A 25054-nucleotide genomic window follows, 5' to 3' on the forward strand; every position below is an offset into this window, starting at 1 on the left:
GTGACAATTAGCAGAAGCAAACAATCTTGACAATTCAAATAATGCTAAAAGGCCATTATTCAATTCTAATTACAGAGGAAATGAATTTACTGTGCATTGTTATTCTATATCAAGTACCTTAACATTTATTAGATTGGAACAAATGATTATAAGGTTAACACAAATTAGATGAACAAACCGTTAGTATTGAGAAATACATTTGTCCTAATAAGATGCTCTCAAACATAAGCTGAAGTTTAAAATTTCGAATAAACATTTCAGAATCAGAGAAGACATGGAACACATTTTGTTTTGATTAATTTATAATAATTATCAGCAACCTTATATCAATTGTAATGTACGGTCAGTTCTATAGCTAGGCAGACATGTAAACTATGTAATTTGCGATTGATTAACTATTGGAATTGAACCCCACAATACGATAACTATAGAATAGGGCATAATAGAAGTAAATTAAGATCACTAAGACTAACAAATGATATCAAAGATTAAACAGCACGGAATAAGGAACCACTTGTTAAACTTAATTGTTAGATTCCCCCTTTGTCTTATTGTTTTAAAATATTCAATCCTTAAGCATGTATTAAGAGTGGTACTATGAAGTGCTTAAATGAATCTATTGTAACCATAGGGCGACAGAAACTGAGTTTCAATTATATTTGCTGACAACGTTCGTGATATGAAGATGCACTTATTCACCAACTTCCTTTTTTCAGATTCTCACATTCGTTCATAATGTGGGATTGCCGACATGTTGGATTTATTTATTTTGTAATGTATCTTAATAGATTTTACTCCTCACGTAAGTTTCGTTCATTTGTACATCAGTAATTAAAAAAGAATATACTGTTTATCCTAAAACTATCCAATCGACTGTGGTAAAAGGTGTTTGGAACGTTTTCCACAGTGATTTTTTTTTCTGTTTAACCGGGGTTGTTGAAAAGAACATTAAAATTATAAGAGAAAAACATCAGGGAAAATATTAATTTGATATTTTCATAGCAAAATAAGGACTGAAAATCAACTTTATTGAAGTGACCTCCCCTTCCTCAAAACGAATCATGTCTTTTTGAAAAATATTGCTAAAAATAAATGAAATAATATTTAAAAAAGGAGCATAGGTTTAAAAAATGTAGATGTAAACATAAACAATTAACTATCTTTTTGAAAAATGGAAATCCTTCTTTTTCACACGTTTCGTTTTACTTTGAAGCTAAATATTTGAACATTTGCTTTCATAGGCAACAAATTACAGACGAACACATCTGCTCAAACATAATTACCATGTTCACTTAACAGTTAACAGCTGGTAGTTTTATACCCCTCTAACGCCTCAAGATTTGTCAAAAACTTAGCGTGGTCTTAACTCTTTACCTGTAGAACTACCTGTCTCCAAGCGAAACAGACTGATCTATGACAGTGAGGTATGACTCAATACCCATGTATCATGAAACAAACTCTAAAACGATAAAAAAAAAATGTTTTATACAAAGGCCATCCTCGCTAACTCGTTCGACACTTAAAATTTAAATTCAATAAATTGCGGCGTAGTAATTTGGTTATGTATTCATGCCCTGTTTGATTAAAAAGTGCTTTTACTATAACGATTTGGAGCATAGATGCATTTATGAATTAAACTTCATTACTTATTGCTCATAAAATGTTTGCACTAAATCGCGAGTGAATAATAAACTTTATAAGATAACTTTTTCTCCACGAACCGGAAATAGGAAATTGTCATCAGCTATAATTTTGCCTGAGCAGCGTCTCATTGGAAACGGCGTAGAAAACACTCTTTAAAAAAAGGTATTTAGAAAAAAATTATAATGCAAAAAAAAAAAAAAAATACGCATAAAAGAAACAGACAATTACACTCGTGATCATACAAAAACAAAGTATTTCTACTCGGGGCCTCGCCACTTAGATAATATTTCACCAACCCGTGCTAGCATCATGTCGAGCGCTTGATTTTACAGTCAATGACATGTCTAAGTTTAAGCGATACTTTTGCATGATGCAGTGCGTGCTTCTATAAGATTGTTTTTCAAGCATGTGATACTTATATAATAAACAGAGTATTTTCACTTTTGGCGCACGGGAATAACTTTTGATGATCACGAGACAATTTTCAATTTAATTCACTATGATGAACATTTCGTCTGAAAAGCATTGTGAAGTCATTTTGGTGATGTCATTTCAAAATAATTTTTCTCGCCAAAGTAAACGCTTCGAATCGTTGCTTGTTTTAAACAACAAGGATGGACAAAAGTAATCAGTTTAATACAGCTACGGTTTTCGTACAATGATTGACCAATTAAGTGATATATATTTTTAAAGCTTTACACAAGCATCATTGATTTTTTATACTATGTAAATTGAAGACACGAGGATGCCGAATGAATCTTGAACAAATTAATGTCAATGTATAGCTCCTTCTGAATACATTTGTACATGAAGTACTAACTCCTTGTGATTTTCAAATATTGGAATCTTTTGTATTTATAACAGCAAACAACTGCATCAATCTTAAATGTCGCTGTGCAAGAGCTGTCACGTATAGGTTGTATTCGTTTTACAAATGTTTCTTTCTTGTGAGCATTCAATGGTGTATAGGACCACAATTTCAATGTGAGAATAAAGCTTAAGATTTAAAAAAGGGTAATACGTATCTGTTACTGGTATTTGCAGTGAATTTTAACTTATGTGTCTTTTGGTATTTAAGACATTAGACAGTTTGAGCAATTATTGTCTGGCCATTATGCAAATAATGCGCGCTGAACGACCTTTATTAACAAAAGTTCCTTGTACAAAACACATATACTTTGGCAGGGATTATTTGTTTCTCTGATTGTACCTATATTTATCGTTATAAATCGTTCATGCGTATATATTAACTGATCAACATATTGGGGAATACTACAAAGTATTACTTTATAAGATCTCCGAAGGTTGTGATATATACTTTTCAGTGAGTTTAGCCTGCAATGTCGACAGTAATGGTTTTCATCGTTTCGGGCCAAACTGTGAACACCTTTGTCACTACGTTAGAAACCAGAGGTGTGATGACGTAACAGGAGAGTGTGACGAGTGTGAAGTACCCTGGTTTGGACCCGCATGCCAGTACTGTAAGACAAACGCTTAACATGCAGTATCAGCAATACAAGGATAATCGTCAGCAGCATAGTCATTTGTATTTATTATTCGATGAAGTTGCTATTCAATATTGTTATTTAAATATTTTCATAAACATGTACAAGAACCTTTAACGGGTTCTTTTTATATTATAATTATACACCTATAAAATGATAAAAATAGGCTGTATTTTGCATTATAACTCACAATTTAAATTAGTCACTTATTTAACATTGCATACGAATTTGTTGACCCGAATCGAACGAGGAATGCATACAGGTCACGACAGTTAGATAATATTTCACCACCCAAGTATACATACCTTGCCCAAGATGGAGACAATTTAACCTGTAGCTCAACAAACGTCGCATCTGCTGGATTTGATAGAAATATCAATTCATTTTGGAGCATTTACGTCCTAACAAAACACGATTTAATGATTTCCAACTGTTGTTATCAGACCATAAAACACTCAGAGGTATTTTAAAAATTAGTTACAGGAACAGAACAGAACAGAACAGACAGTTTATTCGACTTATACATGTGTACATCGTCGTAATACATATAGTTATACATATAAACATGTCACGTATCTAAACTTACAAACATAATATAATAAAATAAAATATAAGCAAAAATATTATGTAAATTGGATACCAAATAATTATTATGTTAACTTTGGCAGTGAGAGAATGTTTCATAACTACTATATCAAGTTAAATTATTTATAAGTGAGTTGCGTATAATAAATGATTCTTTAATATATTTACAAACATTCAAAACTTCCTTTTTATCACATGATACCAATAATTGATGGAATTTGAACACAGATGGATTAACATAATAGCATCGTTTTATATAAGTTACACGTAACTGACGATAGCATGGACAAATACATATGAGGTGATATTCATCCTCTATGTCCCTACTATTACAACATAAACAATATCTTTCGTTACGAGATATATTGTAACGTGCATAACGTCCTGTTTGTATTCTTAAAGGGTGTGCAGAAACTCTCAATCTAACAAAGTATAAACGTAAATTCTTTGGAACTAAATCTAAATATATTTCATAATCAAAGGAAGTTTTGAAAATTCTATACATATCCAAAACAGAACTGTTACTAATATTACCATACCATTCTTGTTTAAATGTATCTATAATTCTACATTTAAATTCGTTTATAAATACATTAACATGCGCAATATTTGGGTTATCAAATACGTATGCAAAACCATAATCATTTAACAGTTTTTTTACCTTAGAAACCCAGTTTATATAACCCTTATTACAGTCATCAATGGCCTGTTTATACACGGACTTTATTATAATGTTATTACTGTTGCAAATCTTAAACCAGTAACTAATAATTCTTACATATCGATTAATGTATAAAGGGTATCTACCTAGTTCTCCATACACTATAGCATTACATGTGTTTATTTTAACGTGTAACAATCGCTTACAAAATTTTAAATGTATACGTTCTATTTCTTTTGACTTACTAAAACCCCATATTTCACAGGCATAATTCAATATAGAGCCAACAAAAGAATCAAATAGTTGACAAAATATTTTAGGTTTAAGGTCGTATTCTTTGCATTTACATAATAAAGTATTCATGTCCTTAAGAGCTTTTCCAACCAAATGCTCTTGATTCAATGTAAAACTTCCAGTGTAGTTTATCACAGTACCTAAATAATTAAAGTTATCAACAACATCGATAGTATGCCCATTATATGTCCAATGCTCATTACGACGTATTCCACCCCGTTTACGGAAAACCATTATGTTTGTCTTTGATGTATTTACATTTAACCCCCATGCTTTGCAATACGAGTAAAGAGTGTTTAAATGGTTTTGGACTTCCTCGGGCGATTTCCCTAAAATGGCCATATCGTCAGCAAATAGCAACATAATTAAAACAATGTCATCAATGCTTAAACCGGAAGTGATGCTATCTTGCATGTATAGTTCTAAGTCCTCTACAAACAGGGAAAAAAGAATCGGGGACATAACCTCCCCCTGGCGCAGGCCAACGGCATAACTAAAGTATTCAGAGTAAGATGTACATGATTTCAAACAAGATTTAACATTTTCATACATATCTTTCACTATTCTAAGTAATTTACCTTTTATACCAGATTTATACAACTTAAGCCACAGAGCATTGCGATAAATACTATCAAAACACTTCAACATGTCGACATAAATAACATATAATCTTTTATTATCATTGATATATTTTTGCACAAAAGACATTAAAATATAAATTGCGTCAACTGTTGAGCAACCTTTTCGAAATCCGAATTGTGCATCCGAAATAGTGGCATTAGCCTCACAAAATGGCTCGATGCGCTTATTTAGAATTGTTGTAAATACTTTTGAAAAACAACTAACAAGTGTAATTCCTCTATAATAATTGACATCATTAACAGAACCTTTTTTATGGAGTGGAATGATAACACCTTCTGTCGACTTTTCTGGAAAAAAACCAGACGCTAAAATGCTATTAAATACATCACAAAAGTGGCTTGTTAATATGTCAGCGCATTCAATAAAGTACTCATTTAATATACAGTCGCTACCAGCCGATTTATTTCGTTTTAAATGCTTTATTGCGTTACGTACTTCAATAATAGAAATAGGTTGGTCTAACTCTGGAAATGTAGAGTTATCTTCATCAAAATCATTACTTGAACAAAACTGTTCAGCCTCGTCGTTATTGCAATCAAACGTATTGTTGCTAAGATTTTTAAAAAATGTTTTAAAATCTTCCAAAGGGATATTACAATTATTAACTTTATTTTTTGATTTAAAAAATTTCCAAAATTCTCTAGGTTTATTTTTTCTTAAATTCTCAATATCCTTCATTTTTTGACGATAAGCAAAGTTTTTCTTTTTACGAAGTAAAGCCTTATAAGACTTCTTTTGTGCACAGAGACTAGCTCTATTAATATCGGTTTTAATCGAATTAAAAATATGTAAAGCTTCTTGGTATAATCGCCGTGCATTAACACATTCATTATCAAACCAATCTGCATTTTTTGTACAACTATCAATATCAAACAATGGTTTGTTACTGTAAGTACAACGTTTAGAAAATAACGGGTCCGCGACACTGCGGATTGTAGCCGTAAATCTATCTAAACATCATTAATTTACAATCTATTTGAACAGTTTATACAATCAACAATATCATCGAACACAGGTAATTTTGTAATAATCCCAGTGCGAAATTGTTCACGTAGAGTATTATCCCATTTAAATTTAACATCAGTGTATGTATCGTAACTATTCGAAAAATTATTACAATATAATGAAAACTGTATAGGATCGTGGTCGCTCCATTCATTGAAATCGCCAATAGTAAAGTTGGATATCAATGAAAAGTTACATTCATGGGTTAATAAGTAATCAATTACGAAGATCCGTTATGAGAATAAAAAGTATGTTTACAACTGTCACCAATTCTACCGTTTAAAATGCGAATACAAGTTGATTTACAAAGATCTATTTAATCCCATGACTATTATGTACATTTTCAACAGAGGCCCTAACAGAGGCATAATCAGGGACATAGTCTAGGTCGTCAAAAAAGTATTAACATTATCATGTGTAATAAAATCGCATTTGTTGCCTACACGGCTATTAAAATCACCAGATAAAAATATTTTACCAAATTCAGAAAAATATGTGATGTCATCTTCTAGAATTTCAAATAGATCTACGTTAAATGTATTGTAAACTGGCGAACCTTCGCCCCATATATAAGATGCACAAATATATACATCCTCTTCAGTATTAAAGAAATTACGATCTAGTTTTAGCCAGATAATGCTATCATAATGGTTTTTTACAATTTGAATGCCGTTTGCTAGATGGTCTTTAAAGTAAATAACGATACCACCGCTATTTCTACGGGCGTTTTTGTGTTGAAATTTTCTGTAGAAATTAAACGAACTATAACCGCTTAAATTAACGTTACTAGATGAATTTGTCCAAGTTTCATATAAAAAACAAATATCAAATGAACTAATCAAATCAGTAAAATCAGTATTGCTCTTTTTACAATCAGTTAAACCATTGATGTTCCACGACAGGATGGACACCTCACCGCCGTCGTGCCCCTATGCCCTCACAGCAGTTCCGTCGATGTAGAGGGTGTCGTAGGCTAGGTAAGCCCTCTTACCCAGCCGCCTCGCCTCTTTCATCTGGGGAACCAGCTTCCTTCTCTTCTGAATGACATCCGGGGGGAATTGTTCAAAAACCCGAAACTGGGTCCCATCAAGCTGTTTCCATGATTTACGAACCATTTCCCGGTCTTTGAAAAAAGAAAACTTTGCAATAATATTCCTGGTCTTGCCCGCAACTGGGGAACCTGGTGACCGGTGAACCCTCTCAAAACGAATACTGTCCGCTACCTCACGAGCGATCTTGAAGGCGTCCTGGAGATGCCGACGCAGCTTCCGCTCTGTCGCTTCCGCTTGCTCGTTCCCGTCGGTGTTATCCTCGGGCACCCCGGTGAAAACCAAGTTGTTTCTCATAGATTGAGACTGCAGATATGATACGTCGTCACGCAGAGTATCTCTCTCTTTTTCCAGATTCTGCATCCGCTCTGTCAGGACAGCCGCGTGCATATCGACCCCCTCCACCTTGTCTTCGAGACGTATTACTCTCGCGTCAACTTTCTTCACTCGGTCATCCAGCGCTACCCACAACTTTTTTATGTCGACCTCAAAAGATGCCATTCTTTTTTCTAAGGATTCAATGGCCCCTAACTTTTTTTCTACGGTTTCAAGCCTACCATTCACGGCATTCAACAAGTCCCGGTTTGTAGGTTCACTGCTGCTTTCTGCCATGGCTGTACTGATCTTTGTAACTCCACTAACTGTGCTCAAAAATACACTACCGTCTAAATTCTCATCACCGTAAAGCACAGAATTAGTCCTGTTTAGAATATCACTTACAGATGTAATTCCAGTGTCCGAATCTCCGGACCGGCCTCTTTGTTTACATATTTTCCGGATATTGGTTTCATTGTCACTACTATTTCTATCTTTTCTCTTTTTATTTTTAGATTTAGTCATTATATTTCATTGTGAATGTGTTCCATGCACTAAAATACATTAAATCCACAACTCAACTAATCTTATAAAGCTTTTATTTTTAATTAATTCCAAAATTATTTTCACATTCAAGATTCGAGTGTTCGCGCCTAGATCACGTGATCTTTTTACAGGCACAGCTAATTAAGTAATTTACGTTTATATTCCGTAATGTAATAAATGTGCTATGTCTGGGTAGAGCTGTATTATATTCTATATTATAAACGCAATTATTTCAATTTCTATTTGATATTACATTATCATCATAACAAAATATATCGCATAAAAATGACAAAATATATTAAATGTACTATAACAGGAACTATAACACTGATTATTAACAATTTTCCTAAATACGAAGGGCATATGAAAGGTTCAAAGCAATCTGCGCTGTTTAAAAAACATAAGCAAAAGTACAAACAGGTATATTTAGTATCTTCAAATCTTACCAATGTATCCCCCCCCCGCCCCCAACATGTTCTCCACCAGGGCTGGATCAGGATTTTATGCTGATTAAAGTGTCAAGTTCGTTTGTATCTAAACACTCTTTTATCACGACTGACTAGTTAGCAACGAAAAGTCGGGAATAAACCTTCAACACGAACATCGGAACGATACCAACCATAGTACATACCCGAGCAAGAGTGATACGACAACGGGTTTGTTATTCCGACACAGGAATTTGAACCACTGTTCCATGAGTGGAAAAAGCAAACTACAAGAAAGTCGAAAAAAATATAATGGTGTCTTACCCTGTTACAAGTTTAAAACAATGTATTTTGTTACAAACGCTATACATTGCAAAGAGTTCTGACATTTAACTTATTGTTTTCCTCCTGGTCCATTCTTTCATCATTGGTCATGTACTTCTTTCTGCGTACTAATTTGTTTTCATTGAAGGTCGATAATGAACGCAAAGGGTGGTCGATGTTTAAACAGCCATATATTGTTGAAAACATATTTGCAAACTAATATAATTACCACGTGTGATAGTCGGATGTTATGACGTAGGGTTTACACATAAACAATGTCCGCTTTAATACAGACATGCTACCTTTTAATTAAAAGTTACTTAGACTCAAAAATATTTTCTCCGAATTTTGATTCGTAATACCTATCGACCATAATTTCAACGTAAACTATGTGGGCTTAAGTAAAATGTAAATCATATCGTTTCTGCTCATGTGTGCAATGTTCAACTAGCGCGAAGAGCTCTTTCTTGTTTTATGACATGTTTCGAATGAATCTAACAGTGGTCGGTCCCGTATGTAATAATGTATTTACTGATCAAGTCTATTTGTATAATTCAGCGCACTTTAACGGATATAAAGTCTACATAGAAAACCTGACATCATGGGGTTACGAAGATGACGACCGAAACTATATACCGCGGAACACTAGTCGTTCCCTGTGTTACCAGCACGACGGTAGCGAAATCACGAATCGAACCATGGTTGTGCAATGTGTCAAGACTTTGATTGGGAACTCAGTCAGGATTGAGATGGCCAACAAATACAGTCAGCTGGTTCTCTGTGATATTAAGATAAGCGCAGGTAGTTAGCACAATATCATGCATTGTATTGAATACGCTTTAAGGTAGCTAAATGTATAATTATATAAATCCGACATATTAGTCGATTGCCACAATTATTGTATGAGAACGTATGTTTAATTGTTTTGTCTGCTATTGTTTGTAAATGTATAGTTGTATATTAGGAAGGAACATTGCGTTTGGGAAAGGGCTAACTCTAAGCCCGAACAGCATAGATGGGCCGTATTCACCAACAGGAGCAGTTTATGGAAACACAAACAATACGCATGTACGCGCTTGTTCTGGGATGTTCGGCAATGACACCAAGCCTAAATGGATACAAGTAGATCTGATGCAAAAAATAGACTTGAACTTGATAGTGATCACTGCATATCAAACAGGTACACGTTTGTGCATGTCTGAATAAGGAGAATATCGTTATGTTTTATTTTAAAGTATAAAGAGTTAAAGACACCCTCTCAAATTGGCAAAAAACAACTTTTGGACAAATTGTTTTCTTAAATTTAATGCAAGTATTACAAATCATGGGTAGTAGTAAAACTAAGATGCCCAAAGCTTACAACTTGAAGGAAATAACTGTATACTTGTAAATTGCTGACATTAGCAATCTATTGTGAACCGAATTATGTGCGAATTACTGTCAGAACTATTGTGTGACAACAATGCGGATAATCGCTCTAAATTAGAAACAACTTTCCTAATCAGCGGTGAATAGCTTTACCAATGTGTTATTTTGAGGTAAAATCAATATTTATCATATGAAATCAAAATAATTGAATAATAAGTCTTAAGTAATTTAATGTTACATATGGACACAGTTTGTTTCAAATTGATGCGATGGATTAACTTATATGTTACACTTCCTACACATTCTATTTCAGATGGTTTCCTAGATTCTGGAGTTAGAATAGAAGTATCAATTGATTCAACAAGTCTTTTCAAAGAGGTTTTTGATAATTGAACCGACTTTCGACCAATGACTGGAATTTTCTTGACGTCACAAGGGCAGTATTTAAAAATACGACAAATGGCTGGTAAACGACACTTTGTTGTGTGTGAAATACAAATCTTTGGATGTAAGTTAATTGTTTTAAGACATATCGCTGAAGGTAACTGCGTCGACTTAAATATTTTCACATAAAATACTTACTTCTGTATATTTGTGTTGACTGGCATTTAAAAGATCATTCTTTCAAATAAGGAATCCAATTTAATGTTATGTGTTTCGTATTATATAGAAACAAGAAACAATCATTTATGATAAAGCTAATTTGATGTGTGTGTGATATGTTAGTTTTTTGTATTTGTGTATGTGTTGTTATACGTTTTTTCTGTAGTTAATTATCGTTTGGGTCCGTGCCTTGTGATCTTAAACAGTATTTATCCTTTAAAGTTCGACAAATGGGCTTGTACCTGTAATTTTCATTTCCTTATTGTTTTCAGTAAATATAATTAGTTGTTTTTTGCCTATCTAGCTTAGTAGGATATCAACCTTATTCTTTTTTAGGAAAAGTACAAAAAATGAACAGACCGATTGTATTGACGCTTTAATGATATCTTAGATAAAACATAAACCAAAGGGTATAACTGCAAAAATTTATTGTTTCATTTTCTATTTGAGTTATGTTTGTTTTGCTTGGAAACGGTCATAAAAAAACACACAATAATTTACTTCAAAATTATATATGAAAATATATAGAAAGTTCAAATATGGCAATCGAAAGTAGAAACATACCTTTTAAATATAAATGTTGGAGCACCATATCTAATATTATGTGTGAACTTCTACAAACAGTGGTTATTTGTTAAAATGTGTATTGAATAATAGTCATATTGATATAAATTCAATCATAGCGGTGTTCCGTTCTCCACCAGCATGCATTTTATAATCCAAATACAAACGAGCCAAATACAGTGTATTACAACTAAGTATAAAGTGTAACTGTTTTTTTATTGATAACACTATTTTAATTTGTATGTGATTAGTGTGTGTTGTCTTGTGTTCTTGTGTGTTTCAATGACATGTAAAGTGTTGGTTTGGGTTTGGTTCATGTGTCTCTAAACAAGACTTATCTTTGTAGTTTCCATTGTATTTTTCAGATTGTCCGGAGAACTTTTGTGGATACAACTGTTCTGTTCCCTGTCATTGTCGAATCCCAGGACCTATGAAGGACAAACTGACCGCAGTTTGTACTTCCGGTTGTGCTGGCAGGGCGACAGGAAGGAATGGTTTGTGCAACCATGGTAAGCTTATCTCGATAAACCAATTTTATTAAAGGCTTTCGCCGATTTTTAATCTCAACCCACATACTCTTTTTTACTGCCTAACAGACAGTTGTTGTAGTGTCACTAGGCGATGAATTAATAGTGTATTGTATGAAGCTTTGTTTTATTTTTGATAAATGGTTCATTGCCATTTACAAAGTATGTGTTGTCTTGTTAATTCCGTGATGTTTGTCTGTTATGATCTGGATTTTGTACCATTAAACAAGATCATCAAACTATTATTAAGCTCATCTTGTCCTTGCAGTTTCAATAACATAATAATACGGGCTCTAAACCGAGCAAAGCTTGGCAGAGCCCTATTACGGTCACACAAAGCACTACTTTCGTTTAAAAAGTGCACATACTATCAGCCTGAGAAAAAAACGTAAAGGTGATGGAACCAGTATTTTTTCTGTTCATAAACTATATTGAGCACATGCATGCCGGACACCAACGTCATCAGAGCGTGACGATACGGAAGAAAACAGACCCATGAAATTGAAACTATAAGATGCGGCGAAATAGCGCCCCACTAGTTATTAAAATAATTCAAAATATGCTCATAAGCAATTAATACTTTTCTCAACCAATACTCTGTTTTACTGACTTACACGGAATTGTGTTAGTGTCAATAGGCTGTGAAGGAATGCTGTCTTGTATGGAGCTTTCCTTTATTGTTGATAAATGGCTTATTGTCATTTACGACGTTTGTGTTGTCTTGTTAATTCCGTGATATGTGTCTGTTAAAATCGCGATTTTTACCATTAAACAAGATCATCAAACTACTGTTAAGCTGCTCATCTTCTTCCTGTAAATTCAATAACATAATAATAACGATTAAACGTATTTTGGTATTCGATGCCAATCAATCAAATGCGAATTAAAGAGGAGCTCTCTTGTTTCGCTGACTGTCCAATTGCCAAAAAAGAATGATGATGCAAATATAATTAGGATATGTTTAGTTCGTCTTTGTTATTTAGTTTGTTATATGTTTGTTGTTTAGTGTATATGAGGTTATTTGACTTGTTTCTGTAGTTACCATTGTATTATGCTATTTGTACTTTAATTAAACAGTTTGTAGTAATACCACGTGGGGAGAGGAATGTACATATCAATGTGGCCACTGCAACAATGGAGAATCCTGCAACGCCAGCAATGGACACTGCAAGACATGCACAGCGGGCTATAAGCCAACTCCAAAGTGTGAGGATGGTGAGTAGGAGAATATATAATCAGTCAGACGTGTAAAACAATACAATACATTTGTCGAACATATTTCAGTGGTTTAACGGATGAACAACATCAACATCATTACTTTTAATTAAAAGCAAGTATTTAAAGAAAAAAAAAACAGCAACAATATTTCCTTACAGAATGTGACCTTGGCAAGTATGGTTTAAACTGTTCGCGAAACTGTGGTCACTGTGGACTAGAATTAGATTGTGAAAAGGTTTCTGGAAATTGTTCAGCAGGGTGTGATGCTGGATGGAACGGTACACTTTGTGACCAAGGTAATTCAGTTGATAATTAATTATTTGTTTATGCCTAGAGATGTGTATAATTAAAAAAAACACACCGATTTTGTATACAATTTGAATGTATTGTTTGCAGAAGAATTGGTTAAAGTGACACTCGTTTTTAGATTCAATACATACACATGTATAAAAACGTGAATTTTGAGTGACCATTTTGTGTAATACATATCTACCATAAATGGTTGTAAAGTAACGTTCATATTTTGAAATTGAAACTAAAACATGTTTCGCCTTTCAACAAAGAATGTGAAAATGGAACGTACGGCTCGAATTGCTCAGAAACGTGCGGAAACTGCGTTGCGGGGTGTAAAAAGGGAACGGGCACTTGCTTGGGCGGATGTTTATCTGGTTTCAAAGGCGAAACCTGTAAATACATTGGTACGTTGCTTAATTTAATATGGTGACAAATTATAATATATACATTATTAGAACTTTGCCAGAATCCAACAGCAAAATCAAAACACAATGAACTGGTCCGTATTATAAATAATTGTTTTATACGGGCTCCAAACCGAGCGAAGCTCGGCAGAGCCCTATTACGGTCACACATAGCACAACTTTCTTTCAAAACATTGTTGATCGGATAGAAATTGCGAAGAATTAATTCCTGTTGGATTACCGATTGAATTACGACCATGGATTATACCGGTACACATAGCAGAGCTTGTCACGTCAGCCAGTTACAGTATGATTATTTTGTAAAAATGTAAAACCACTTTTCGGTAAATCATACAATGAAGATATCAATTTCATAAACTTATGACATGCGGTTGACCAGTTAAGAAATCGCTATGGCTGAGCGAGATATTGTCACTGAAAAGATGGATGGGGTGTACCGTCTGTGAACCTCAACAATGGATAAGTGAGATGTTTTGACTGAGATCAAAGGATGGGAACACCTTTCAATTACCAACACGCTGGTTGAAAGATTGAAACTAAAAAGATATACAGGAATTGTGTGACAAGGGAACTCTTGTGCCATGCAACACCACTTGTGTGTAAATTAAGAAGTTGGGCGGGGAGGGTACGGGAGGGGTAACCCTTCCTGCCAAGTGAAACCATGGCGGAGCGCAAGATTATGACTGAAAAGATCAATGGACGGTTGCGTCCGACACCATGTGAATGATAAAGATTGTATGTAATATTAAAATATTTAATATGTAAAAATATACGACCAAAAGTGGATTATTTGTTTATTATATGTATAATAGAGTACATAGTGACAAACACATTTTTATAATTCTCAGACCAAGAGATCACCCAAGGGATCGAATCGCCCCAATCAGATAGCTCGACTGGCCACAACTGCAGTCCAAAAACCAGGTAACTGAAATGCAACACCACTTTTTTGTGACAGATGTTATTAAATTAAGAAGTTGGAAGGGGAGGGTGCCGGAGGGGTTACCCCTCCTGCCAAAAAAAACATGGCGGAGCGCAAGATTATGACTGAAAGGATAAATGGACAGTTGCGGTCCAACACCATAGCTTTGTGAGTTATTGTGATTGTAAGGATGAATGGTTTTGCTTTGATCCACAGATTGTGTGAAAGATTGCAAATAAATAGTGCCGTGTGACCCCTCGTGCCAAGCAACACTATGGGAGATGAGAGATTGTGACTGAATATGTTGAGAGGAAGGCTGACACCATAAGAGTGCAAGATTGTGATTGAAAGACAAATCGGCAAATGCGGGTGGATGGTTTTCTGTGGGCCACAGATCGTGTGAAATATTGTAACTAAATAGTCAGTCCAGGGTGTGAGAAGGCGAACCATCCATCCAAACAACTTCCATGACTGAGTGAGAGTTGCCATACCTTTACAATGAAACAACATGGCTTTGTGAGAGAATCATCAATGTTACTAAAATACACTTACTTTACAGGTGCACCTGTATATTATCAAGCTGCTCAATTCTTTATTCATACGTTCTGTTCTATATGTATTTTAAAACTTTAAAATGGAGGTGCACCTCTTACATAAATACAACTGCACCTCTATATTTAAGATGGATGTGCACATCTTTAATATTCAATCGCACCTCTATATTTAGACCGTCATGCCTTATCTTAGTCATGCACCTTAAAAAATTAGGTGCAACTCCATTTTTTCAATTTACATCGCCGTTCAGTATTTTTCACCCAAATGGTAAGTCAAACTGTACTGGCTTGCTCACACTCAATTTCATGGTCAAGTTGGTTATAAAATTGCCATTGTGTCAAAATTTCTGCTTGTTTATAAGTAAAAAAGTCTAAATGTGATGCCTAAAGAAGTTTGTGTTTTTGACAGTAAATACTGTAAACACTCTCTGCGATTCACTCAAATCTGCATGCGATAATACACCAGTCAATTGTACACCCCCCCCCCAGGTCCGGGGAATAGTGGGGACTTTGACATTTGGTCCAGCCAACCCTGGCTAAAATCCCCGCCCTGTGGGGACGAACGGATGGTAAGATCCCCGCTAAATGGCCCTGCACCCCAGGGAACCTAGGTAAGGCCCATTACCCGCTATACTTAAAGCGAAGACAAAACCACCGCATTCACCCGGCACTGAGGGCCACCTGAAAGGTAAACACACGGCACATTTCCCCGTCTATCCCTGTATACCCCCGGACCTGGGGGGCCGTGGTTACAATTGACTGGTGCATAAGACCCCAGCTTCTCGATAAATCTTAAGCGTAACGGACTTAAAAAGCTTGAACCTGTTATAAACTATTTCCATAAAATGGGGCAAAGAAACCTGACATACAAAAATTCATATACATACAGGGTACTAATGCTCAATAGCAATATGTTTGGTCATAAAGAAGTTGTGTTACTATAGTTTAAATTTCAGTGTAAATCACTTGTAAATGGGATATGTAAGATTAGCACAAATTACAGACTTTTTTGTATTTCAGAATGCATCAATGCCACCTGGTTTTTGACATTACTGCTGTGGACAGATTTTCAGCAATGCAGGTATTGCCTTGTTATGTATTACTGGAGGCAATAAGTTTGGAAATAAACCAGACTTTTGTCAAGGTTTCCCTGAAATAAATTGCCAGTATGTTTCTTGTTCTTTGATATTAACATTCGCTTGTTATGACATCATCATCAGTGTTTATTTCAATAGCTCATTGATGAACTGTTTCTTTCCGAATTAAATTTCTTTCATGCCGTTTTTGTTGCGGCTTTGAGATAATATCATTTTCGAAAAAACACTTCTGAGCTTCATTGGTCTTTGGACTGTATTGTACATCTATTCGCACATTTAGTATGCTCTTTTAAGCAAACATTGCATTAATTGCAAACAAGTATCACAACACAATCACAGCAACACAATGAGATCCCTATCTAAAGAAAAATTGCCACTTTTCATTCATTCATACTGTCAATCATTCATGAATATATTCATTTACTTGAAGTTAATACATTGAAAAAAAATACATTTCAACTCTGATGGCAAAAGCAATAACGAGTGAGCAGGGGGATTGAGATAAGTACCTTTTCCCTTTATGCACTAAAGAAAAAACCTAAATACACTCAAAATGCCTTAAAGGGTACAGCAGATTGGCACCAAAAAAATAAGTTTCTGTAGCGAATCTCGGTACAATTTTTTCATAAAATTTGATCCAAACGTTCAATCTGTGAGAGTGCAGCTTTAATAAATTAAAACACTAATTTATTGTTTATTTAATATAACCATCCTGGTTGCTGAAGCCACAGAGGTATTTTCGAGGACAAGAACCAATGCTGATCAAAACATGGTCTAGTGATGGAATTCCATACTCGTTCTTGGCAAGGATTTTTTAGAAAGGAATATTGTCTGTAAGTAAGAAAGATTTCTAAGAAAGTCTGGTTTAAAGGCTTTCAAAATGCATCTGGGTACTCGATTAGTAAAGATTAACCTTTGAGTTGTTATTAAAATTTTGCAAATCGTCCAAAAAACTATATATTTTATATTTTTTGCTATAAATATTTTGGAATTTATGAACTTTTCTGCACATTTACCGCATTAATACACCAGTCAGTTGTAACCTTGGACCCTCCAGGTCCATTGGTAAACCGGGGATAGCCGGGGAAAAGGGCTGTGTTTTTACCATTCAGGTGTCACTGCAGTGCCGGGTGAATGCAGTGGTTTTGTCTTGGTGCAAAATATAGCAGTGCGGGGGCATTTGGTGGGTAATTTAACATCATTTCTTCCGTGCAGGGCGGGGATTTTACCCTGGGTTGGCTGGACTGAAAGTCAAAATCCCCGCTATCCCCCGGGCTTGAGTGGTGTTTACAATTGACTGTGGCATAATTCCTACATAAAAGGTTATGTATGTCTCAAATGAGTGTTTACAGGCATTTTTCATACTTTTACAGTAGAAGAGTCCTATTCTGTGTCAAACATTGATTTTGTGTCTTGCTTCAAGAATAAGATGTGCCAATAAGCTCCAGTTTGTTGCGGCTTTTCGCCCGTACATTGGTCCTACAATCTAGATCCAGGAGTTGCAGCTCTGAATCTAATATTTCAGAATGAAGATGTAAGTTAACTTTGTAGTACTTGTTTGTGTGTAAATGATTCCAAAGAGTGAGATTTATACGAATCAGGTGTAAATAAGCAACTTATAGACACTGGTTAAGAGCTGTAATCTTAATTTTAAGGCAAATCTAGCCTTCAAAACAGATACTTTAAGCAATTTTCTTTTATAACTTAGCATAATTATGCTATCACTGCATTTTCTACATCATGTATCCATCTCATACATGAAAACACTAGCAGTTGTCATTAACTTTTTCAGTTTCGGTGTTTTTTTACCATTTCCTTTGCTGCGCCATTTGTCCCTGGAAGCATTTCAGTTTGGCTCTATGTCATTTTTTATATAAACGCTAAGCTGATAAAGTGGAAAAATCTTATTTTGCTTTGAAAAAATCTTTAATAGAGTAGGCAGGCCATTTTAAAGGTGCTGTCTTAATATATATATATATATATATATATATATATATATATATATATATATATATATATATATATATATATATATATATATATATATATATATATATATATAAACTTTACTTGGTCAGAATAATCCAATGCATGAGAAAATAATGACTCTTTAAAAGTTTGTGGCTTACCGATTAATGGAAATAGCTATTTCTGCTTTTTATGAAAACACCACTGGTGCTTATACTCATTCTAAAAGTGTTTAATATATCATTGCCAAACTTTCAGAATGTGTTGCATACAGCCTGAAATTGAACTATAGGAGTTTTAAAGTCTGTTTTTACAAAAATATTATATGAAAATACTGTTTTGAAGAGATACATTGTAAGCTTGGTTAGTGTCTATATGAAACATATAGTTAGAATAACTGTTGTCTTAGGCCATATTTACATATTTTTAACAACGGTGACTTCATTTGTTAGTGTGATAGTCTGTTCATCTGCGTCAATGTAAACACATTGACCCTTGTTTATTATATTCTGAGTTTAAAATAGGTGTTAATCTGTTTCAGATCGGAATTCATCACTATAGGACCGTATTCACCAGTAAGGGTTTATCAAGGATATCAGTGGCTTCTAGAATTAATCTCTTCAGTATGTTGGATTCACCAGTAACGTTTTATCCAGGATACCAGAGTGGCATCGGGATTTGATCACTTCAGTACTGTATTTACCAGTAACATTTCATCCAGGATACCAGAGTTGGCATATGGGACGATCACTTCAGTACCCTATACCAGAGAGCAGTATGTATCTCAATGACTTCAGTACTGTGATCATTATGAAAATTGAAATAAGAGACAAGAATTGCATATGTATTAAATGCAGAGAAATGTATCAATTTTCTTGGAGAGTATTCCCCTATCAATAGATCAATACATCATAGTTTATTACAGTCATCTTGTCAGTAGGCTGCTAAACTCTTGCTGGAGGGAGGGGGGCAGTTTACTATGTCTAAAATACAGTGACATTGTTAAAATTAAAACAAAGCCTAATACTTTCTGAACAATTAAGTGTATTGGCAAAGTATATACTTTTTGTAGTTTAAACTGAATGAGCTTATGAATGAATGAATGTAAGCATAATTATAGTACTTTTTGTTCTGATAATGTTGTGAACAGTTAAATTGCTTTATTGTGCATATATTACAAGGGTACAACATAAATATATATGTATCAATAACAAGAACTATTGTTTTGTTGAATAATCTATGTGCTTGTTTTAGCTCACTTGAGCACAAAGTGCTCAAGGTGAGCTATTGTGATCGCCCTGTGTCTGTCATCCGTCGAAGTCGTCGTCCGTCGTCAACAATTTGACTGTTAACACTCTAGATGTCACAGTTTGGGCACTGTGTTAATGAAACTTGGTCAGAATGTTACTCTCAATAAAATCTTGGACGAGTTTGATATTGGGTCAGCTGGGGTTAAAAACTAGGTCACCCTGTCAAATTAAAGGAAAAGCTTGTGAACACTATAGAAGTCACATTTATGACTGTATCTTCAGGAAACTTGGTCAGAATGTTAATATTGATAATCTCTAGGTCAAGGTCGAATCTGGGTCAAGTGTGGTAAAAAACTAGGTCACTTGGTCAAATTGAAGGAAAAGCTTGTTAATACGCTAGGCCCCAATTTCTCGAAACTTCTTAAGCTTAACAGGCTTATGTAGCTTTTAATATTTCAATTACTCAAAATACATACCTGAATGAAATTTTGATAAATGAAAATGGTTTAATTTAACTAACATATAGATAATTCCTATCTAAAGTGTAAAGACTCTTAAAGAAGTAAAAATTATCCAAATTATTGAAAACCAAAAATAGTGAGTTTAGCTTAATCCGGTTATAAGGGACTTAAGAAGTTTCGAGAAATTGAGGCCTGAGGTCTCATTTACGACTGTATCTTCCTGAAAAGTTGGTCAGAATGTTTATATTGATTATCTCTAGGCCAAGTTCGATCTTGGTCATGTGCGGTCAAAAACAAGGTGATTAGGTCAAATCATAAGAAAAGCTTGTAACCACTCTAGAAGTCCCATTTATGACTGTATGTTAATTATACTTTGTCAGAAAGTTTATATTGATAAGCTTTAGGCCACGTTCGAATCTGGGTCATGTGCAGTCAAAAACTAGGTCACCAGGTCAAGTAATAGGAAAAGCATGTTAACACTCTAGTGGCCACATTTATGACCAGTGTGTACGAAATTACATATTACTTCTTAGTTTCAAACTATTAGGTCATCATGAAATAAGTATATCTTCTCTTCATTCTTCTATTCATATGTAGCATTAATACAAATTTACATATTTCGTTCATGCTTTTTTATTAAATATGGAGTTTTATCCGTGACATAACAACAGTGAAAATATCAATTTGATATTTTCACTGCAAAATAAAGGGTGAAAATATCAACTTTCAGAACTACTTTTAAAACCCATTGTAGTAACTTCCCCTTGATATAAAACAAAACACTTTTCTTTGAACCAGAAAATGTTGGCAAATAAATCATTCAAAATTAAAAGAAATGTTACATAAGTTTAAATAAAGACATATTTGGAGATTTACAACTTACCGTTTATTAGAATAATGGTTATCCCGGTTTTCAAGGAAACTACAAGGTCCACCCCGGTGGCCATAATTGACAGGGCAAGGAAAACATAAGGGTTTAGCTAAGTTTCCGGAAACTACAAAGCCCAGACTAGTATCAAGAAACTACATACATGTTAACCTGTCCAAAATGACCACACTGACCAGTACAGTGGAGACCATTCATTCCGGGGTCACAATCTGTTTGTGGTTAAGAAATATACAACAATTGTAATTTATCGAACGCATTTGAACTTTGATAGAAACTTTAGACTTGGAAATTTAAATCAAACGATATATATGATATCATTAATATTATGCTCGTAAATAATGCAAATATTTCAAGATTTTGATTACTGGTCTGGAATTTCTTTAGTTTCTAAATATTAAAGAGATCCCTGTAGAATGGTTACAAGGCTGGCTCTTGTAATTTCTTGATATTTGGCTTTTGTAGGCTGATTTAGTTATTTGGCTTATTCATGTAATTGACTTCTAAGTGTGCACCTATATTGTCTGCATACTGGTATAAGTCGTGTATTTTCTGACTACTAGGTTGTGGTCCCTGTAATGTCTTGACACTTGACTGGTCATTGTAGTTTCCGGATACTATGCTTAGCCCTGAAGTATTTAAAAAATGGGCTGGCCCCTGCATTTGATGATTACATAAAAAACCGCCTGTGTTGTCTGTAGTTTTAGTTTGCTAGTCCCTGTAATTTTTAGAAACAACGAAAATGACGATGATGGAAACTTGGCTGGTCCCTATAGTTTCTAGATACTAGGCTGTTCTCTGTAATGTCAGGTATTTGGTTTGTCTTTGTTGTTTCTTGATACAGAGTTGGCACTGTAAATTATGTGTCTCCTTTATAGTGTTTAATACAGAATGTCCGGGTGGCACATATGGACGCATGTGCAACACCAGCTGCAGTTACAAATGTAAAGGTGGATGTAACAAAGTAAATGGGGCATGCAATTGCTGTGCGGACGGCTGGAAGTGACATTTTTGCGGTTAGTAAAGAACAAAATACGAGAATAAAAACATGGGTCAGTCAGAATCGTAACATTTAAACTAAAGCCGTCACAATTGGGTTTTTAACCTACCAAAATAATTTAAAAATGTGTTTTTGTGTTCAGGTCAAATGATAAATGCAACAAAGCGACAAGATTTAACATGGTTCTTTCGCAAGAATACATAAAAGAGAATGGATTTCGTTTAAGGTCGCTAACGTTCACATAACACACACACACACATCGCAATTGTTCACTATTTCATATTCTACGTTTGTTTATCATTAGCAGACATTGTTCATAAATTATCATCGTAAACCAAGCATTAAATTCCGCGATGAACGTCTTATTTATGTTCCGAAAATGTTTTTCGACGTTTGCATTTATTTTTTAAGACATACACTCAAATGAGTTGACTATCAGCGACAAGGTGACTTGCGATAAAAGAAATAATGAATATCAGTTATTTTTGTATTAAGTAAAAGCCATAGCATTGAAAAGCTAAAGGGAGCAGTAAATCATCTTTAACCTTGCAACTTTGCAGATGCGAAAGACAAGAAGAATTTTACGGCTTCTGAGGTTGCCGGGGTGGCTGGAGCGTCAGTAGGAGGTTGTCTGTTTCTTATTGGGCTGGTGTTTGCTTGTGTTCTTGTATATAGAAGATACAAGTCGGCATCGAAGAAAAGAGACGTTATTCAGTAAGTAAGATAGAACTTTCACGCTTGCTTATTCATATAGTTGATAACAATAATAATGCATGAGACGATTGATAAATGTTGGAGCATTACAGGTACGTTCTGATAAATATACATAGTAAAAGTTTGTGAAATATTTTCGAAGATTTGTAAAAAAGATGATGGACGAACATGTATATACAACTAAAAACAATAACTGGTTAAACTTCGCATAAGACACTTTCATTACATGAAATACATGTATAAAGTAGTTTTCTGTTATGTAATCGAAATTAATTTCTGTAAAGTAAAATCTAATGGTCATGAGGAAAGGATGGTGTGGTTCAACATACAACTCACATTTGTTTAAATCAAACTAAATTTCGCAACCTTGCACACAACCGTAATTATATTTTACTAGATCCAGTTCACCTAACCGTACACCCGAAATAAGTATGCTTTGATGTCCATCAAGCTGAGGCTTACCCATAAACAATACCTTTTATTCTCCTCATGAGCATGAGGTGATCACAAGTTCGATATCAAATGAGGGCTGCCTTTTTTATGTGCATTTAATTTAATAAAGAAACTATATATACAACTTTTTTATAGCAATAAGACTTAAATCAACCATAATTGTTAACATGGGATTGTACAATATCAACCTTTTCAGAAACACAGAATATGCTAATGCTGTAAGGGCATCCGAGGTCCACTACGAAATGACTCGTAAAAACAGCGATGCACATATGTATCAGGCTCTTCAGAAGTGACACGTGTCAAAAAGGAAGAAGCAATCGACGTAAAAGGTCCACGTACATTTATGAATGTAAATGCTCTTAGGTACATATGCTGTCTTATTCTCATATTTATGATGTGAAATTGAGCTACTACTGCAGTGTTCAAATTATATGTACGGGGTTATGCTTCATGCGTCTTGTGTATTGCATACGTTACCAAAACACTATATATAAATAAGTTATCCTATAAGTTTTTAATTCAATGCCGCAATTATGTTGGTAATAACTTGATAGACTCTGTTGTTATTTGTTAAATATTTGTCGGTAAAAACTTTACATAGCTTATGTTCAACAAATGTTGAATGTAAAACAACCAAAATTAAACAAATATTGACTTGACTTTATATTCCTTACTGTGAGCACAGAACCTGTATTCACAAAGCAACTTCAAGTTAACCTAATAAGTACGATTGCAACAATTCCAACAAGGAATAGTTCAAATTGTACCTTCAACAATTGCAGTTTTTTTTGTGAACTTGTTAAAACACCAATATCTACTAATGTTTTTCATCCTGTTTTTCAAGTTGTTTAATAAGGTTATAACATAAATAAGCACTATCTCGTAGTATGGTAATTAGAACAATATAATAATGTCAGATATAGAAACGTGCATAATTGTATCAAAATGATTTTTTGTCAATATGACAGTTACTATGCTTAAACAAATGTGAAATTAGAAATCAAGATGCATATTTAAAGTTACAATGGAAGAACAATTGAAAATATAAAAAGATACAAATCTGTGTATCCTATGAATGCAAATTTACCGGGATCTAAATCATATCGGAGCTAATATATCTCTCGCGATCGGACACTATTCGAAGCCAAACATTCAAGCGCCTCGAGATTTCATACGCCCCTAGGCCAGAGTGCAAGAACATAAATGAGGTACACTATGCTAAGACCGGGATGTTAACGGAAAGTAAATAATGCGTACTCATATCAGGCTAATGCAGTACAATTAAACATGGAAAGAAAATTAAATCAATGGCAATATCTCTCAAACCAATATAATATGGAATAAAATCATAAGATAAAGATAACTTATCAAACTTCTGTATGTGTTTTCATCTGTACTAACAATACATCTGAGATAACAATTTCAAATCTTATTATGATATAATTACGAATGGGTGAAAATATAATGAAATAAGGCACTGCCTTAGACGGGCTCTAGGTATGTTATCAACTTCAGAAACTGCTAATGCAGTACATTTTTTTCTTAGGTAAACAATTGTCAAAGGCAAAATTCATTATATATGACATACTATGACTATGACTACGACCAATTAGATTATTTAGGTGCATGACAAGTTAGGTTAAGGCAATCCAAAGCAAATTCATCATTTTAATGTTTGAGAAAACTCATAATTACAAACCCAATTATATTAATTTACCAAATACTGAATATCATCCAATCATTTACAGTATA

At 34.2% G+C, this 25054-nt stretch overlaps 1 protein-coding gene across 4 annotated transcripts; it reads left to right on the forward strand.

The window, feature by feature from the left end:
* The first annotated feature begins 686 nt into the window (after positions 1 to 686).
* Positions 687 to 23941, forward strand: LOC128228456 (multiple epidermal growth factor-like domains protein 6). 4 transcript variants are annotated; one of them, XM_052939775.1, is made up of 10 exons: positions 8730 to 9796; positions 9960 to 10175; positions 10677 to 10871; positions 11896 to 12039; positions 13135 to 13272; positions 13434 to 13571; positions 13839 to 13973; positions 14843 to 14918; positions 16491 to 17400; positions 17941 to 17953. In XM_052939775.1, the coding sequence occupies exons 3-9, from the start codon at positions 10772 to 10774 to the stop codon at positions 16627 to 16629; spliced, it is 870 nt and encodes a 289-aa protein (XP_052795735.1). In that variant the 5' UTR covers positions 8730 to 9796; positions 9960 to 10175; positions 10677 to 10771; the 3' UTR covers positions 16630 to 17400; positions 17941 to 17953. The 4 variants fall into 4 exon arrangements, 2 of the variants coding, with proteins under 2 accessions (XP_052795736.1, XP_052795735.1); XM_052939776.1 differs by lacking the exons at positions 13135 to 13272; positions 13434 to 13571; positions 13839 to 13973; ... (1 more) ...; positions 16491 to 17400; positions 17941 to 17953 and adding exons at positions 687 to 802; positions 2970 to 3125 and having other exon boundaries at positions 9554 to 9796; positions 11896 to 12020; XR_008259922.1 differs by lacking the exons at positions 8730 to 9796; positions 9960 to 10175; positions 10677 to 10871; ... (4 more) ...; positions 14843 to 14918; positions 17941 to 17953 and adding exons at positions 17991 to 18101; positions 19077 to 19310; positions 22011 to 22148; positions 22693 to 22846; positions 23496 to 23941 and having other exon boundaries at positions 16633 to 17400.
* Positions 23942 to 25054: the final 1113 nt, after the last annotated feature.

The sequence above is a fragment of the Mya arenaria genome, chromosome 3, assembly GCF_026914265.1.
Source record: "Mya arenaria isolate MELC-2E11 chromosome 3, ASM2691426v1".
Classification (NCBI taxonomy): domain Eukaryota; kingdom Metazoa; phylum Mollusca; class Bivalvia; order Myida; family Myidae; genus Mya; species Mya arenaria.

Excerpts from the sequence above, each read along its gene's own strand:
- LOC128228456 (XM_052939775.1), top strand. The coding sequence starts at position 10,772 with ATGACTGGAATTTTCTTGACGTCACAAGGGCAGTATTTAAAAATACGA. Across the intron at positions 13,572-13,838 it reads CGGTACACTTTGTGACCAAG|AATGTGAAAATGGAACGTAC; the intron begins GTAATTCAGTTG and ends CTTTCAACAAAG. Across the intron at positions 14,919-16,490 it reads AACTGCAGTCCAAAAACCAG|AATGCATCAATGCCACCTGG; the intron begins GTAACTGAAATG and ends TTTGTATTTCAG.